The sequence below is a fragment of the Lepisosteus platostomus genome, chromosome 20 (assembly GCF_059453375.1).
Source record: "Lepisosteus platostomus isolate fLepPlt1 chromosome 20, fLepPlt1.hap1, whole genome shotgun sequence".
Lineage (NCBI taxonomy): Eukaryota > Metazoa > Chordata > Actinopteri > Semionotiformes > Lepisosteidae > Lepisosteus > Lepisosteus platostomus.
The window spans coordinates 15,213,536-15,232,672 of record NC_142630.1 but is presented as its reverse complement, the minus strand read 5'-3'; the positions used below and the strand labels follow the sequence as shown (position 1 = coordinate 15,232,672).

General features: G+C 37.9%; 1 protein-coding gene across 1 annotated transcript in view; it reads right to left on the bottom strand.

Moving 5' to 3' along the window:
* rpgrip1l (RPGRIP1 like) overlaps positions 1 to 19,137 on the bottom strand; it is a 62,647-nt gene that overhangs the window by 20,695 nt on the left and 22,815 nt on the right. The window contains exons 11-22 of the mRNA XM_088613575.1: positions 18,314 to 18,420; positions 17,858 to 17,908; positions 16,730 to 16,909; positions 11,392 to 11,509; positions 8,749 to 9,201; positions 6,441 to 6,592; positions 5,788 to 6,154; positions 4,618 to 4,829; positions 3,110 to 3,205; positions 2,343 to 2,429; positions 1,113 to 1,278; positions 320 to 417 (exon numbers count right to left, since the gene is read on the bottom strand). Of these exons, the coding sequence (XP_088469701.1) occupies positions 320 to 417; positions 1,113 to 1,278; positions 2,343 to 2,429; positions 3,110 to 3,205; positions 4,618 to 4,829; positions 5,788 to 6,154; positions 6,441 to 6,592; positions 8,749 to 9,201; positions 11,392 to 11,509; positions 16,730 to 16,909; positions 17,858 to 17,908; positions 18,314 to 18,420 (2,087 nt within the window). The remainder of the gene's footprint in view (positions 1 to 319; positions 418 to 1,112; positions 1,279 to 2,342; positions 2,430 to 3,109; positions 3,206 to 4,617; positions 4,830 to 5,787; positions 6,155 to 6,440; positions 6,593 to 8,748; positions 9,202 to 11,391; positions 11,510 to 16,729; positions 16,910 to 17,857; positions 17,909 to 18,313; positions 18,421 to 19,137) is intronic.

Here is a 19,137-nt window from a genome sequence, read left to right as displayed (position 1 = left end):
TTCTGATTTGAAAAACAACTGAGATTCCTTTGGTAATGTTTTTTTAAAATGGACTTAAGTTTAGAAAGAGGTTTTAATCAACTGAGAGAGAATAGTTCAATCTAGTTTTCTTAAATAAAACTTTCATTCTCCTGGCAGAGTAGAAACGTGAAAGAGATATGTAAGTGTCCCCTAAGTAGAGCAGCAAGTTTGCTACTGCATTATCTGAAGTGGCCTTGATGTAATAAAACAAGCAGAACAACCTTGATGATATCCCATCTATATTTAAAAAGCCCAAGACCACATGCAGTGGAGTGAAAATGTTTGCAATTCTACCGACCTGCTTTCTGCCTTGAGATGCCTGGGCTGGAACAATGCAGTCATCACTGTCCGAGAGTATTGATTCATTGAGATCAGCAGCCAGTGCATCCTCCCCTTCTGGGAAAGGTGTTAGAAACAATTATAATTACAGGACTTATGAGGGACGAAGGGGAACCTGATAGCTACAAATTGGCAGGATCAAGAAATATGAAGTTAGACAGTCACACTGATTTAGATTTTGAGGGAGCTAAGTCAATGAGAATTGACAACAGTAGGAATAACTGTCTGCATGGTATTTTCTCTGTCTTTTTATTGCTTTATCCATAGGTAGCTATTCAGGAAAACCACAGCAAGATCCACAGAGTGAGATGTATTACAACTGGACTTGAAAGGTGCCTTCTTGTACAAGGTCAGGATATATTAACATTTATGTTGTTGCTGTTCCAAACCTATGGAGAGAATATCGATAACAGCATCCCATCCAATATTTATACATTTCCTGAGCCTTAAGCCAGACCTGCACAAAACACTAGTCATTTGCACATTAAAGTGAATACAAACCCTATAGTAGCTAACAAATTATTTTTTCCCTTCGATTAGTGAGGGATTTTCTACCTCTCCTCCTCTACTTGACACTCTTGGGTGTAGTGTGAATTCTGTATATAAACCATTACATGGCACTCAAGAGACAGGAAGTGGCAATGATCAAAGGTCAGTTAAAAAATATGTAAAAATATATTTTACAATACGTCAGTTCATGGGCAACTGAAGAAAGCTGCGCACGTAGAACAAAAGAGGAACACGAGGCCAACCTTCCTGCTGAGGGAGCTCCTCCGAGATGCTGGAGTCTTCCTCAGAGGACAGGGAGCTGTGTGTGGCTAGCTGCCCCTCCGAGAGCCGCGACTCCTCCTCCTCTTCCTCGCCTGTTTCCTGTGCGGCCGGCGGCTGTTCCTCGCCGACCTCCGGGTCTGTCCTGGCCTGAGGAGATGGACACAGGAAGTGTCAGGTAACTGGTACCTTCGTTTCCGAAAGGATGGAACTCGCAGGGATTGATTAGGCTTATTAAATGCCGTCTCGCTGATTGCACAGGTATCAATTAAACTGAGGCTTTTAGTGAATTTATTCATCTTTTTCTGGGTTTGTAATCATAATCATAATCCCATGAAAAGGACAGTGTAGGCTCGGAACTCTGTTTCAGGATTTGTGGTGATACAGTATCGGAGCCTCATGACGCCAGACCTCACTGCCTTTTCCGATCAACAGGGACCCAAAAACACATAAAAAACATCTGTTCCCATCCTCAAACCTCAGTTGGCTTTTCAAATTCTTCCACTGATGGGAGTTGGTTCAATACGCTCCTTTATCCTGACCTTAAGAATTCATTCCACAGTAATGCTAACTATGTCCTATTTATTATTAGTTTTCCCCCTGGGAAGTTCCAAGACAAGTCTTGGGATACAGACAAATTACTGAATCAACTCAAAAAGACTAATTAAATATTTATTTTCAGATGGAAAGAATCCAAGTTCAATATACACAAAAAATGTGTATTTATTATATTCCCTTGACAATAACAATGTATCATGCACTGTTCAGAAATTATTTTGAGCTTTTTAACCATTAGCCTAGACCATGTGCAGCCAATCTCTTAAAATAGATCAGACAAAAAAGAAAGCATTTGGACATCATGCCGATTTCTCAATTCAAGAAATAAAGAGCAGATTCATCGATTTATCATGTGTCAACAAGAATCCATTTCTAAATCAAAGATTTAAGTTTGCATATAATATACTTGATAAAACCGGCCTGATTTCAGTGACTAAGGGGTCTAACCGTTGACCTGTTTACGATGAAAAGATGAGGCCAATGCTCATGGCAAAAATTCTGTCTTCAGTCTGTCAAACAGAAGAAAGTTGTTTGACAAAATTCATTTTCACTTGTTCGACAAGTTTTTGCTGACAATTAAAACATGTGTTGATGCATAGTGCCACTGTGTTAGCGAATTGGTCCAATGTGAAAAGAATACCTTGAGCATACTGTACCTCTGTGGGTTGTAGTGGGGTCAAACCCTGGGTTTTTTCTTCTAATATTTCATTTTCATGGTCAGGGTGTGGACTGCTTTCCTGAACCTTACCGAAGAAAATCAAAGAACAAGATGATCTCCTTAGTGGATGACATAATACAATTGGCCAACAACATAAATATACTGATTATTTTGTTGAGTGTCGCAATTTTATTCATTTTTATTTGCCAAATTGGAAATGCCTTCCACATCATTATCATTTACTGAAAATTCTCCTTATTCCTACTTCTTGTCAAGCTGTATAATTAACATTGACAATGCAGTTTGGGGGAATTTTTTCTCCTGCCCAAGGGATATGCACTTACAATAAATCAACAGTTTAACTTTGGCGACTTCTAATATTTAGAGGGCTGGCCTAGTAACAAAACTAATAAAATTCTTATGATTACTTGGTGACACTGCTATTGAGAAAAACAAAAAAAAACAAATATATCCAATCTAATGATTGCAAGAGCTGCCTCAGAAAGATTAGATGTGTTTATGTAAAACAGGAAGGGAAAATGGCCAATAAAAAAAGTTGCTCTGTACTTTTAAAATGAGAAAATCATTTTGTGGAGTAAAAGGACTTCAAAACCCAACATAAAATATTTTGTTAACTACCAAAAGGGGACAAAATACAGTCCACAAAAACATTCTGATGAACAAGCATGTTTTTTTAATACTAATATTATTTTTCATTTCTAACCAAACAAACTAAAAATGAAAAAACTTATTGCCATTACTTACTGGACTTTCAGGTGCTCTAACGTCAACGAATGACACTTTCTTGCTACATGTTTTGTCCTTTAAAGGTACCTGCCGCCTGGGCTTCGGCTGAGGAATCTGGAGGCAAGAAATACGGGTCTGACCGTTATGATATGTGGATGTCTGACCTAAAGTGAGAATTTTACTTTTAAAATAAAAAAACAATGTTTTAACCAAAACAAATACAAAAAAATAAATGATATTGCAAAACTACACAAATCTTGTCTTCCTTAACATGTGACCAGTACCGTCTTGTAACTTAGAATCTCAAAAAGAAAAAATGGGAAACTGCCTTTTTTTTTTTGCCCTAAGTTGCATAAAAAGGAAAATCCATGCACATTTTGACATCTGTTTGTCAAAACTCATGTGCATTCAGGTCTTGAAGACATCCACAGCACATTCTGTGGTTTAAAGAACAAATTCATCTGTGCTTTATGTTTAATAAATTCTATTTTCTTAAAACAAATGCTATTTGTTCAAAGGCAGAAACATACAGTAAATGACTAGTTATAGATGCCTAGATGTGAGGGACAGCAATATTCTACAACTTCTTTATGAGGCAGGTAGGCTTTTCCAGTACATGTAGTGATCACAGGTAAACACCAAAACAAAGACCTTTGTAAAGTTCCAGGTCACATTTAGAGATCACCCTTCTCAAACAGAATGCACTTCTTAATTACAGTTATCTAGATCTGGAGAACACAAATAGACCAAGCAAAATTCATACTGAAGCAACCAAATCTACGATCCAAATTATCCTGAATTTTTGTAAACTGAAGATTCTCTTAGGCACAGACACAGCATGTCTATTTTGGTTTGTCATAAATAATCTGTTCCTAAAAAACCAACACATAAAACAAACCGATAAATTATATTGATGTGAGATAGTGCTGCTGTTATTAAATGTTACTGAGGTTTGCCGAAGACATGTTTCTCATTTAGCTTCCCACTAACTGTAAGAGCGGAAAAGCTAATGATAAATCTAACAACACTGACCTTTTAAACACAACAGGAAAGTTAAAGAAAATAAGCGAATCAAAGTGTATGGCATTTTGTAATTTATTTTTTAAAGGTTTCAATTATTCCACAAACAGTTCCCACAATTGCCTTGGCCAAGATGTTAGTCACCCTTTGCCCTGTATGTCACAGCTACTATGTAACACAGTAGTCGGGGTCAGATGATGTCAGCAAGCACTGAGTATTCTAACCAGTGTCTGAGTGTGTGCAGAAGCAGCAGATAGGGCCTGTCAGACCCACTTCATCTGAAAGATGAAGATTCCTGTTCACACAGCTTTATTGGCTTTTGAGACGAGTTAAAAACACGCATATTGAAAGACCTAACGAATTAAAAGATTAATTACGGTTATTCAGCAGAGGATGGGTACCGAGTGCAACCCAATCCATGACCAGCCCCTTCACATAAGCTGTAGGAAGTTTTTTGGGGGATAGACAAGAGTGTGGTGACTCTGGTAATTCAGCCTGATCATTACCTCTCTGACGGACGTGGGTGAAAGGGCTAAAGAAGGCGACCCTGTATTTTCCTCCTCGGCAGTTAACTTCTCTGGAACCTCCTTGGGCACAAACCTGGCCTGTTCTACTGTCATGGAGCAGCCGCTTGGTGGGAGGTAAGAGAACCGCCATTTCAAAGTCACGTCAATGGTCCCACTTGTCTGGCCAGCATGGTCCAGCAGCTCAAACGTCCCTGTGAATATGGGGAACACGACACCATGCCTGGATCTCTTGTAACACTCCTCTTGTTAACTATGGTACAAACATTCTGAATACCTGTAGTTCTACATACTGTACACACGACTTCCCGAACTCTGAGACACCAGATGAAAACCTTTGCTTCGTGGTGAATTTTAGGCAAGGTTTTTTATTTCAAGAGCATGCCGAATCCCAACCTTGAAGATTAAACCAATGAATAACTTGTTTTTCAATGTTATAATTATTAACAGCTTGTTTCTTTGGTCACAGGACATATTACTACGTTACGTATTGGTGGAAAGGTTTTGCTAAATGTTGCTGATGAGCCATCTAACCACTGATCCTAGTCAATGGCTGCTTATTTTCACAAGGGTAGCCATAAAGAGAAAATAACTTGGAAACACAAAAAAGACATTTGGGAGTGCTCAGGAATTTATACAATGGCTAATCTCTTAATTAGCCTAGAAGAAATAATAAAACACAGAACAAAATATGAGACGCCAAAGTATTACAGAACAGCAATAATATTCACAGAGATATTTTCTTTTTAAAAATATGCTGCTCATTAACCGTAGGGGTAATTGGCTAATTTCCTAGTTTGGGGGAAAAAAAAAGTTTACTAGGCACAATTAAACGCAAGCATTTATTAAAAATAGGTGTGTCTAACACACTCACTGTAAATTAGAATTTTTCGACCCTCTTTTATGTGGAGTTAGTGTACTGCTGTGAAAACAGATGGGCCTAAACATAGTAAGAACCAATTAGGTTACTCTGCCCAAGTACTTAAAATCGCAATTGTAATTATGCGCCATTAAGTACCTTTTACATTTTTTCCTGGTGCTTTGCAAAGGATAATATAACTCCTTAAAATACACAGCCCAGAGGAAATTTCAGATGATGGGGGAACACGTCTTAACAGGTATGAGACTGATATGTGTGAAAGAAATCCTTACCAATGATGCCTTTATCGTGAGCTAGAGACATAAGAGGCACTTTGGCTTTTCCTAAATACAGATGTCCCTGGGTGTCCTCATCATCAAACACGTAGAGGGAGAGTGAGTTGGCTTTCAGGTAGCGGTCCAAGTCAGCGTTCATTGGCACAGAGAAACTCATGTGGTCATCGAAGTGGGGGTCATTACTGCTGGGAATGATGGGTGTGTCGTGGTCGTTGAAGTCAAAGAACTTGTAGATGACGTATGGGCTGGGCTGCGCAGCGGGCTGCCGAGCCTTCAGGTTATTACAGCGCCGCACTGTGATATGGAGCTCGTTCAGATTGCCTTCAGCCAGTGGCGGGGAGAGGAGAGGAGGGGCTGCCAGAGCCTAGGAAATCACATGGGGGAGAGCAGCATTTTGACTCCAGACAATAACAGCAAGGCCAAGTGTACGATTGACCCAACAGAAAAACTAAATGCGTGAAAGCAAGGAGGGCAGCATCCTCTGTATCGACGAGTCCTTCTTCAATCCCTCTATGCCAAATATATAAATAAAAAAGCAACAGTGCGAAAGCATCTTTTATCACTCGACCCCATGAATCAGATGTAATATCTGAAGAGGAGTCAAGCAGGAAATTGGCCCCTGAACTCTATTTAAGGAGTGTGCAGTGTACCTGTTGTGTCTGATGTACGTCTCTCTGATTGGAGCTCAGGTAGCCAAGAGCCTTTATGCGCTCTTTGTACAAGCGGATAGCCTGGTCCATAGGAAGTCGGAGCCGCAGCCAGTACTCCACTGTGCCATATGCACTTATATCTCCTCTGACACCTGCAGAAAAGAGTAAAAATCATAACACCACTTTGCAATAAACACTGCAGCCATTAACAATCTTTTTCAAGAAGAAAACCTTCTTTTCACTTGACACAGGCTGGTTGGCCTAATCTATGTCAATAACCATCAGCATTTTCCCAGAAGTGACATATCCAGTGTTCGTACAGAGAGAACTGAAGAGCATCGAAACATTAAATGGGCTTGAGACATAAATTATAACTTCACATAATCTCTATCCTGCAATTTAAATTAGTGCAGTCATTGTAATCATCCGATTTCTTTTTTGTGTAATGGGTTTTCAGGCCTCAGCTTTATACGTTTGTTTGTTTGTTTGTTTTATTGTTCAATCATGGAAAACCGCAAGCAAGGATGAATGCCAGGGCAAAACAGTGCCACCACACACAGCCAAACCAAACCACTAAGTTTAACTGCAGTGGGTTCCTACTTGTAAAACACAGCTTGGCTGGCAACAGAAATTATTTTTTAAAAACACAAACCTCACGAACTAAATGTTCTCAGATACACACTGAGCTCTGCAGTTATAGCTTGGATGGGTTTAGCTAAGACACATTCATATTGAACTGCAGAATGATTTAATGCTGATTCAGCCAAGGCATCGATTTCTGTGGCAAAAGAAGCAGCTCTAGAATGAATGACTATTAAAATGTTAGAAAAAGGATCTGTAAACAATAAGCTAACCTTAGAGTCCACAATATCTATTGAAAAAATACACAGAATACAATATATATAAAATATGGCTTGTGGAACTTAGGAATTGATTTCTGAAATGGATTCATGCTTGTGTACAGAGCAGTAAAGACTCAATGGAACAGCATGCAAGCATCTTCCATTTACACACATTATCTTTAAATAATTTTATTGACTTTGGCTCGCAAAGTCAATTTAGTTAAACCTTTTTAGTCCAAACTGATTTTGTAAATGTCACTAGGGGTTCATTTAATGCTCTAAGCTCATTCTTTCTGTGAGGAAATCTGTCTTATTTCTCCTCCAGCCACCAATACATGAGTTTCTTTTCAGCACTTTAATTTTACTCTAGTGAAACACAGTTAATAGAGATAAGCAATTTAGAGTGACAGAATAAAGTCCATAACTGGTCTATGCAACTATCTAAGGCTTTTTATTTCTTTTTAAACTAATAATGATAGCATTGGATTGCTCAGTACCACCCTACAACATCTCTGTCCACAGAAATAATCAAACTAAATAATTCCATGTACTGACATATTCATATATAACTTTAGAATTAACCTTCACAGTGATGAAAAATAGAGCTGTATACTTCAATAAAAAAGTAAAAAAGTCCCCTTTTCTGTGCTGATATTAATTAGAATTAGTGAGTCATTTAATTCATGCACACAATGGTGGGTACAATGATGTAACTGTACTTAGTTTGCAAACTGTAACTGCCAGATGATAAAATTTCACCAAAAATCCTTTTATATGGATAATAAAATCATGAAGCAGGGTGGTGGCTGCATCAGATTCGCAGTCAGGCCGTGTGGGGATGCTGTGAATAGCAGCCGGGAAGAAAGTAATAAAACTTGAGCATTATGCAGATAGAAATGAGGCCAGTCAATAACTTGGTGACGACCACCCTGGCAATCTGACAGTTCAGGGCCACTGAGGAAACACTGCACTAAGATATATCTCTGCCTTGTTGACCACTGGCATCGAATATCCTGAATATCCTTAGGAAAAAAAAACAACATTAATGCATACATTATGAATATTTTGTTTTTGGCTATTGTTTACAAAAAAATATTTTTTCCCCTCAAGTATTAAAGCTGGCCTAGCCTGCTATTCTCTAGAACACACTTACACATCGGACCACACAGCTGATTCTCAAACTGTCCTCGTCTAGGACTGACAGACTTTTACAGTGAATACCGCAGCAGAAGTTTCTTAAGAGCTTAAAGGAATGCATTATTTAGAATAAAGCCTTTCATCAAGAAGAAAAATACACAGAAAGTCTGAGGTGGTTGGCGACGAATAAATTATAAATAACATCACTAGTGGATCAATTTCCAATTTGGTCCACATGAGACAGTGATGAGTCGGCTATGTATTTAATGTCGACTGGCAAAAAGACAGAGATAACCAAGTGATACTGCATGTGGGCGATGTTCACTTACCCACCAGAGCAGAAGAGCCAAAGACTTTGCCATTCTTCTCCAGGATCTCGCGCAGCTGCAGCTGGCCGGCCGCAGCAGTCTGGTAATCCATACCGCTGGCAAGCTGCACCTCCAGTGTGACCGCGCCGGTCTGGAGGTACTGCAGGAAGAAGTCGTCCACACGCACCACGTATTGGGAAGTGAAGTCATAGGCTGGCTGGGAGCCCCTCACCACTGGGGTGGCCTGCAGCTCGAAGTCATAAAAGGCGTACGTACAGAACGTGGTGGGCTCCTGGTCCCCCAGTGCCTCCAGAGCCTCAGGGGAGAAGCGCACTTTGCCGATATGGATCTCAAACAGGTTCTCTCCCCTCGCCAGGTGAACCGTTTCGTCAAACTCGTCTGCCTGGTCTTCATCTGTAATCTCGGGCCTGAATACGTGCTGCTTGGTGCCGTAAGCAATGTCTTTTAGTTGGGCTGTTTGAAAGATTGATGATTAAAAAAAAAGTTTTTTTTGAAATTTCAATTTATTTTTAAGGCAGTCACAAAGTATAACTTGCAGAGCCAGGGGTTTATGGGGGATTAGGTTTTATATAAAGACTGTGTTCTTATATAGCAGCAGTAAAACATTTAAGTATGTGATATTTAGCTCTGTGGTGAGCACTGAGATTAATAAATGTATTATATTATTTCCCTATAAAACTCTGTAAGTACATCAAGATTAAAATAATAAAATCTAGTGATCCACAAACTCTCTATAACTGTTTTGCAATAAGTGCTGCAAATTGTTTACAAGGGCCTCAATAGGCCCCAAGTGTTATTTTGCATAAAACCTTAATAGAACAAGTTTGATTAATCTGTATTCTGACCAGTTTTAGCCAAGTTTAGTAGAGAATAGCACCTCCTAAAGGGAAAGCATAGTCTATAGCAATTCTAGAATACAGGCCAGTCCCTGCAAGGCAAGGGCAGTCTGCCAAGAAAATCTGTAACTATTTGGTGTTGTTGTGAAATGCTATTATTTAACATTATGTCACTTTTGCGCCACATCAGCGCCACTTTGTATAATGTATAAATTAGCAGTTCCCCTATCTAAACCACAGTAGATTTGAAAGTAGCTCTGGTACAAGGTTGTGCAATGTCTCCTTCATAATTCAATAAAGATCAAGATTGTTTCGGCAAGTATTGGCCAGGGAAAGACATTTCACCAAGAATTGAAGTGCAAATGTTTCAGTGCACAGACTGGTTTCGATTTTCATTGTCATGTGCTCTGTGTTATATTAGGGTTGAAAGAGCTGGTCTAACGCCTAATGTGCTCATGTTGGCACAAGTGCATCAAGCGGAGTGTGCACCAGATGTCTTTTGTAAAGCTCATGACACAAAGTGCTCTGACTGGTTCAGGGTTCTACATTCTAAATCACTGCACTACACACGCAAAGAGGCAAAGGGCAGAAACAGAACAAAGTAATTCAGCCCATACAAAGTCAAATTTGATCTGTTTACACTTCTTTCAAATCGCCTCAAAATAAAAAAAATGCATCTTAATCTTGTACCACACGTATAGTACAGTATGTAGAAAAAGAAAAAGACAGAATAAAGGTCACATACAGTATTAAGAACCTGTTCTTTGCATTGTGAACTTTATCTGTTAACAAAATAACACTCTTGTACTGCAGTCCTTGTTCCTAGTACAATTTCTTGACTAGTAGCCACCTATAATCCTGTATAAATGAATTGCCTTAGTGAAAGTGTACTTAGCAATAAAGAAGAAAAGGTCTGCTACCACTTTACAATTGCCCTGGAAAACCACAAAAATATATACAATGGTAAATGTGCCTCATTGAATTGGTATCTAGCACAACATTTACCTTAGCTCACACAGATCTGTTGACAGAAATCAGTGTGGCAGTGACACTGTGATATTTCTAAGCTCACAGCCAAACAAATCAGATTACAAATATTTAAACATTATTCACGGGTAAGAAAAAAAGTGTGACGATTAAGGCTGAACACAGAAGGGGCCACCATGAATACGTACTCTGTGCAACATGTGTCATGCAGACTGTGAGCGGGTGTCAGCCATGTTCGTGTTGTGTTGTGCACGGTTTTTTGTTTGTTTTATTATTATTTACAGCTTGAAATTTAACAGAACTAAAATAATCATGTTTACCACAGCAGTAAATACTTAAAATATTATGGTTTCTGGCTTCGTTGTTGACACAGCAGTATTTTACAGCTGTAGATATTTGCTCCGTCTCGGCAATTAAAATATCCCAATGAAATGTATTCAGAATGTATTCCATGGGTGAATTTTAAAAAGATGGACCATAGAAATAATCTAAATAATGCAAAAGTAAACCATCAGTGAGGGATAAGAAAATGGTACTATAAAAAATGTGTATATTAGAAAATATAGAATATAAAGTGTATATATAAAAGATATATCATATATATTTACATATATAAAAATATAAGTAGTAAATTAAGTAAACAAACAAGTAATAGGTTTATTCCATGCTGAAAAGAGAAGAAAGAAAACACATACAAAGTAAATATATTCAAATGAAGTTCAATGGAATTCTTGTTTTCAAGTTCTTATTTCAGTTTAAAAGAACTTTTTAAATACACGGGCAGTAAGCATATAAATGTAAAACTATGGTTTTGATATACCTTCTAGTTTCCGGATTCGGGCAGCTCTCATGTCGAGCAGCTGGGCTAAGCGCTCATGTTTCATCTCATATTCTTGCTTAATATCTTCCATCTTGCGGGTCACAGCTTCAACCTCAGTCTTAAAAATAAAAGTATTACAATTTGAACACCTGTAATGGTCACAGAAAGTCTGCAGGCATGAAGAAACAGCCATGGCAAAAAACAGTGAACTGGAATCCGTCTGCCCCAGAGATCGAATTAGGACACCAGGACCAAAGGCAAAACAGCTCTACAGCAGAACAAATCTGTTTCTGTTGCAGAAGTTATGTTCTTTTTCAACATGAGATTCACCTTTCTGTACCAATCATACTCCTGGTGAGACACGGCAAAAACTCACATTTGTGTTCATCATCCAACTACATTGAGGGAAACTGCCATCCCATTTCCCTTGAGCTTGTTGATGTTGGACACCACAGTTGAAACTGGGTTGTCTTATGGATTTATTTATAGCTACAATCACTAGAATCACTGAGGATGATATTTTTTCAGACTACTCTCTTCCTCCATGTTCATGTGGTGCTGAGTTTTTTTGCTTCTATGACCTGTGTCCTTTACCCCATGGCTATCAAGGTGATTTCCAGATGCTACTGTAAATTTCCATTTTTTTTAAATCGACTATTAATTTACAACATACTTACAGTGTATGGATAAATCTGAACATTATGATTATTTTTTTTACAGCTGTGCTGCTGCTGCATTCACTTCTAATTTCATACATTACAGTCACATCATTGTAACTCATAAATGTTGAAAACTCCTGAGACAAACCTGCATTTTGCTTTCTAAATCAACGTTACATCAAGGGTTGGAGACTACTGCATTTCCTTTTGTTTTGTTCATACATGGGAAACACCAGGAGAAATAGAAGTGTATAGAAGGCCTGTTCAAATGAGGTTAATTTAAAATGGTTTTGAAGATGCATCAAATATCATGTGCTAGTAGTACAAGCAAACATGGCCACTTATAGGGGTACAGAAGAGAACGGCATGCAGCTCTTCTGATTAGTAGACCCATCAACAACTGCATAACCCAACTATAAACCATGAACAATCAATTTATGGCAGTGTATGGATAAATCTGTGCATTGGCAGACAGAATCTGAACATTCTGGCCACAGAAGATCTTGCCCTAAACTGCAAAACCCTTCTTTCTTTCAGCTGGGTATGGTATAACATGCTAGGACTGATTCCCTCCCACAGAGTTGAAACTAAAAGTGGAAATTCTGTTTTCCACATCTGGTGCTGAACTCAGGTTTAGAGCATATATTTACAATAAAAAGCAATAGACCCCCCTTCTTTCTTTACAATAAAAGGCATTTAGCTGTGTCCGTGAATATAATTGTCCTACTTTACTTTATGCGATAACGCAGTAGTGCAGCCAAATTACTAACAGCCCAGAACCATAAATTAACATTTTTAACGGGTTTCACTTTCCTTAGTGTTTGCCTCATATTTTTCTTCTGTAACTGCAAGGCATTTTTTTAAATAACGGGTTTCCAGGCAACAAAATAAATGTTTCACAGATCAGCTGGCGTTGCAAGAGTAATGAAACGGTGCAATGATTTTAAGAGCAAATACAGGATTTAGAAATTTCTTCAGAAAGGTTATTTTATAGAAGCAAGAAGTTTTACTTTGATGTGCCACGATGTCAGGCAGTAAGAGAGGAAAAGGTAGCTTGGATGGGCCTTCATTGTTATTTTTTTTTATTGTTGAATGAGTTCACCCTTTCCTAAAAAAAGCTTAGAATAATGCTAATAAGAATGAGCAAATTAAAGGTTAAAAGCATATCAAAACTTTAAAAATCAGTGAACAGGTGATTTGTCTGATTGCAAAATCTTTGCAAAATTGAGCCTTCTGCAATTACATATAGGCAGTAATTCATATTTTTAAGTGGTTCAATGTTAAGTAAATTTAAATTGTATCGTCTCGTCTCTCACTTATATATTGATAGAATTCCTTTGGCCTGACATGGTGGTCATTCAGCACTGCCAGCTCAATACCCCTTGCTAACTGTAATGAAAGCAAAACAGCAGAGAATCACCTTGTGGACTCCAGAGGGAGACAAATGGGTAACTTTGGTGGAAACGAGTAATGAAATATTAGAACACTTAAAAAAAAACCTCTAGAGGTCCTTGTACAGGTGAGCTTTCCCAGAGAGAGCCGAGACACTGGCGTCTTGCTGCCCCACAGTGAACAAGGGTGGGAGGTTGTGGTGGGTGGAGATGGGGGACTGTGGGTAAAGACCTAGTAGTTTATTGAACTGAATAAACAGCCCAGCCTTCGGCCTCACAGTTTATAGAGACGCCACAGGACCTTTATTGACTCATAAATTCAGCTCCCTTAAGAATTATCACTTAATTAAAATAACCCTCACTACTTGCATGCACCTCATTCACAGGGAGAACAGAAAGAAAACATCATTAACAGACTGTTGTGTTCAGGAGGGTCTGAAGGAACACAAAAACTGATACATTCATTACTGAGTCTCAGTTACACTTTTTTCTATATGTTGTCCTTTCAAGGTGTGCAAGAACTGATTAGTGATTAACAGTACGTATATTCAAATTACCTCAGCTGAGTATGTTTACTGAATGAAAGTACATGATTCACAGCATGTGAAGGGCCTTGACGCTAACTGAAGATCTGCGCAATCATTACTGCCACATGTTAGAACATGCAAAATCAGCCTTCCATATTAAAAAAATAACATCTGAAGTAAAATCACTTTAGAATGAATGAGGCCTACCATGCTGGGAACTTGACCCTCACCTGCTCCCAATCAGTTCAGTTACCTTTTCAAACCACTGTTTTTGTTTTACATCTGAATTTACAAATCAAACCAAGAAATGGCCATAGGCTTGTATTAATGCAAGAAAAAAAAGGCCTCCAAGCCTGCGATTTGTCAAACTAGCATTCAAGACATTAATTTAATCAATCAGGGATGTGGCATAATGTGGCCACTCATTCAGAGTGCAAGTACATGTCTTGTGGTTTAAACTGGTTTAATACAGGACGAATGTGGTACTAGCGGCAGCTCCATTCAAGTTGTTTTTGGCAGTTTCTTTTGACATTCTGCTGCAAATGTAGGCTGGTACTATTTAATTTGATGATTTAATAATAAAATGCATTTGCTTTTAAAAACAACAACAAAAAAAATAAAATCTAGACTATCTTTGAATTTTCTGTCTCTGCTGGATGTTTTGCAAATGTATTTCAGCTGACTTTAATGGTGAAGCGTTCGGGAGCAAGTCGTGTAAATCCCTTCTGTCCTCAGTTCCCAGCACTGTGAAAGAAACTGTAGGCCTGTTACAGCCCCTTCTCCTTGCCTCCTGCACCCAAATGTCCCACACTAGAAGACGTTTTAATAAAACAAATTCTTAAATATAATTCTGATATTAGATACAGCTAAAGAGAACATGCTTCAAAAAACAAACAAGAACATAAGAAAGTTTGCATAAGAACAAAAACTCATTTTATAATTCACTTTATATGCAAATCTTCAGTCCCTAAGGATTTTGTTATAGTAGAGGTATCATAATACAGACCAGCTACAATATGGATAAATCCTCTTTAATGTTCTTGTCAATAAAAGAGCAGCTGCAGCTGAGATAAAATGTAGAAGCAATTTGCAAGGGTTAATGTGGTAATAAAATTAACTGCATTTCTGATAATTGCTTTCTGGTTAATGTACTTTCAAAAGTACATTTTTGCAAAGAGAATCATCATGCAACTGCTTAAAAACAAACAGAAAAGAATAAGGCACTGTTGGATATCCAGGGAATTTTGAGGAGGTCTGAATACAAAAAACATTAGAACTACATGTTCCTTAATATGACTATTAAAATTAAACTAAAATATAAAATTAAATCGTTTGTGTTTGTGAAACTAGCAGTCCCCTTTACAGTAACGTGGGGAACACCAGATAGCAGTGATGGGCATTGAAATGAAAAATAAAACAACCCTTTTGTATATATTTGAATCTAACAGAAGGATAACAATTCATTATGGTGTAATGGTGTTTATGGATTTTATAATCTATTATTGATTCTATTTATCAATACCATTATAATTGATTATAATTATTGATTATATACAATTATACAGCAATACCAACACTGCCATCACTGTTAAAGCTCCCATGCTACTGTACTTGTCTTTAATATTTATCTTTATTATATTTATACAACTAATTGATCATCTACATTATAGTGAATCAGCAAAAATTATTAACAGTACAATTAACATTTCTTTTGATTTATTTGAAAGATAACAAAATCTTCAGAATATGTATATAGCTTCATTTCTTCCACACAAGCCTAACATGGAATGATTATGGATTTAAAATAGTGAGGATTAAATTGTATTTTTTTTACTACAGTGCTTAATTTGTATTATCTGTTGCCACCTTATACCACAGATCCATTTCTGACATTAGACATATGGAAACTGTTTAAAACAACCCGTCCTAAAAGGGAGAATTTTCCCCAAAGCAACCGAATGTGTAAACTGAGCAGATACTCATATGCTCAAACCCATGTACTGTTCAAGTATCCAGCAAATTTAATTACATGCAATAAAATATTAATCAGACCCAGATGAAGTGGGGAAAAATATTTTCGGCATTTTATAGCTGGTTTGGGGTTATTTACACAAGATAAACCAAGCTTTAACCCATCCCAGATACCCTCTAGGACAGAGTGGAAAGACAGATTCAATAAAGAGTAGTACGCTCTTTTACAAATACCTAATGAAAGGGACAAAGGCTTTTCTGTTATGTGACGTAAGAGAATGGGTAAAAGATCAGTTGGATCCTGTCATTAATGATGAATAACTATAGTTTGCTTTCATCTAAACTAAATGTATCACATCATAAATGTCCAACAGACCCCTGTGTACTGAGGTCTTCACAGTAGCCAGCTTGCCAGAAATTATATAAAGGTTGATCTTTACACCATTCAGACATCCAAGGAAACTGGACAGCAAACGTGGCAAAAGCATGTCAATGTATTGCCAGTCTACCCAGGCCACGTGCAAAGCATGGCAGATGTGACAAGACATGGGAGGCTTCGGAAGAGCCATTTTATCTGTCACGGCACACAAAACCTTGATTTTGAGAGTTGACACATCTGACAACAATTGTCTAAGTATATTACCGTTTTCCCTTCTGTTTTCTCTATAGCAATATTCTATCCAAAAGAGGACAGCTTAATCCCTCTGGCATATGGTGAAGTACGTGTCTCAGGCCAGACAGAACTAAGGATATCATCAGCCAAGCTTAGCTGCAAACCAAGGCTAATTACCTGGTAGTCTTTATTAATCTTGTGCTGCATGATGAGCATGTTCCTTGTCTTTTCCAGCTCTTGCACTGTCTCTGCATGTGTTGCCTGGAGTTCCCTCATGGAACGCTCCAAATCCTTGTTCACATCTTCCTCAACTTTCTCCAGAAACTCAAGCTCTCTGCTCTTCTGGCTTTTCCGAACCTGCAGCAGAAATAGTTTTTATTGTAGCTCCCGTATGGCAATCAGAGGCCTTCTCATCATCACACAATGATCTCACAACAAATGCAGACACTGATGCAAAAATTACTGGCATCTATAGTATGATTAAATAGCTAAGACATGTTCTTTAATTGACCATTAGATGGCTTACTTGCACAACACAAACTTCATTTACCAAACAAAGCTTTAAGGTTTAGTGATGCAAAGAATGAAGCAATAAAAAGAACAATGCGTTTATTAACACAGCTACACAAAAAAGAGAAATATCTGACATCAGGAAGGTCAGGAAAAGGCATGTCTACACCGATAGGACGCACAGGGCAGTTCTTCATTCCAGCTTTTCTCTTGCATTAATCAAACAAAGAGGTACTGTGGCTTGTTCTCACAGCGCCTGCATGCACAGTATCGACACATTACTCTTTTCACTGTGACCTTATAAACATCCCTAAACCAAGTATGCTATAAGTATAATATTTAAAAAGTGACTCCTATTATTTTCTTGCGTTCTAAAAAGGACCGTGCAAGCTGTGCGTTTGTGTTTTTACTCCCCTTTCTCCTACATTATTAGGACACATCTTGCATGAAGTCACCAATCCAAAGGACTTCCTATTATTACAGAAAAGTGGGAAAAAGACTTTTTAAGCAAATGTTCCCGGGTCTCGTCTAATTCACTTTCGCTGTAATAATGAAATATGTACAGAGCCAAAATAAATTTCATCTTGCCACCCTTCCCTCTCCCCTGCGCTTTTCTCATATTAAAAGGCTGACATTTGCACATGTATGAGCAGGCAGCATTAGCCACTTAGGGGTACACAAATGAATCAGCCACTTGAAATGCCAGTCACTGCTATCAGGGCACACGAGGGTCATCCAGTTATTAGACTACAGTGCAGACTCCAATTGGAAAAGGGATCAACTTCTTTGAATTACCTTTATAAGCATCAATGCCTCACTGAGTTCAGCCACATCAATATCACTCTCCTGAAATTAAAAACAGTCAATAAGAGGGCGTTATCAAGTGGAAAATGAATTATGGAGAGATACACTAAAAATAACATTACATTAACATTAAAAATAACATAATTTGCTCCAAACATGATGCTTTCTTTCAATGTCATGAATAAATAAACGTCAGCAGTACTTTTTGCATTTTCCTTTTTCCTTTGCTTTTAAGGATGCATACTGCATCATGTATAAAACATTGATTGGATACCTTTTCACAGTTTAAAAGAGCAATGAATGATTAAAAAATCAAAACAGATGCAGACAGAAATGTAGCCATATATCCAGAGCTGTCTGCAATATGGTTAATAAATTTACAGCACTATATCCAGCTCTGACTATCTTTCTATAGCTACCCATGCTTCAGTCCTTAACCAGGATTACCTTGGTGAAAAACTTCATGCGATCTTTAATTTCATCCAGCTGCTGCTTTTGCTCCAGAAAACGAAGCTGCAACTCTCTATTCTCTAGTGACAAGCTCTCGTTCTGTTCTGAAACAACAACAGAATAAATTATGTTATGCTTGTATTTATGGCTCATGTCTGGGTTCATTTTTAATTAGCTTATTGCTTTTATGAGACACATCTTACTTAGATAAACAGCTATGTCACATCATAAAAATACACAAAAAATAGCATGCATTACAAAATCTTATAGAACTTGCTTGCTACAAGAAAAAACAATTCTTAATATCATTTGAATTAGAATGTACTCTAAAAATCCTTCCGCAGAATTCCTTGGAATCTCTTAAAAATACTTCTCTTAACGCATGATCTAATCATCCTTATATAATTTGAATTTAATAACCCTGAAATTCTGATTTGTGAAATTTGCACCTTGCAGATTTTTACTGCAGTTTCTGAGGCACACAATAAAATATACCCCAGTTATAATTTCTGGATTTATGTGTGACCCAGATTATTTATAAATAATTGAATTTTTCCCCGGCAAAACCGTCACAATTAAAACAGAGAATTCAGCGGTGAGCTTATGACCACTTAAGATGTGAATAAAATGGAACAAACACTGGGATAAGGGTCCCAGTACTATTTCAATCGGTCACCTATGAGGCCTGGAAAATCGGGAATGGCGCCCTGTCTGGCTTGTCTTTGTACTGATGCCCACTGAGGCATGTTCCCAGCAGACCACCCAGCACGGGCCAGGGTGTTATCAGCAACCTCCAAACCTTATTAATCCTGGAGGCCTTT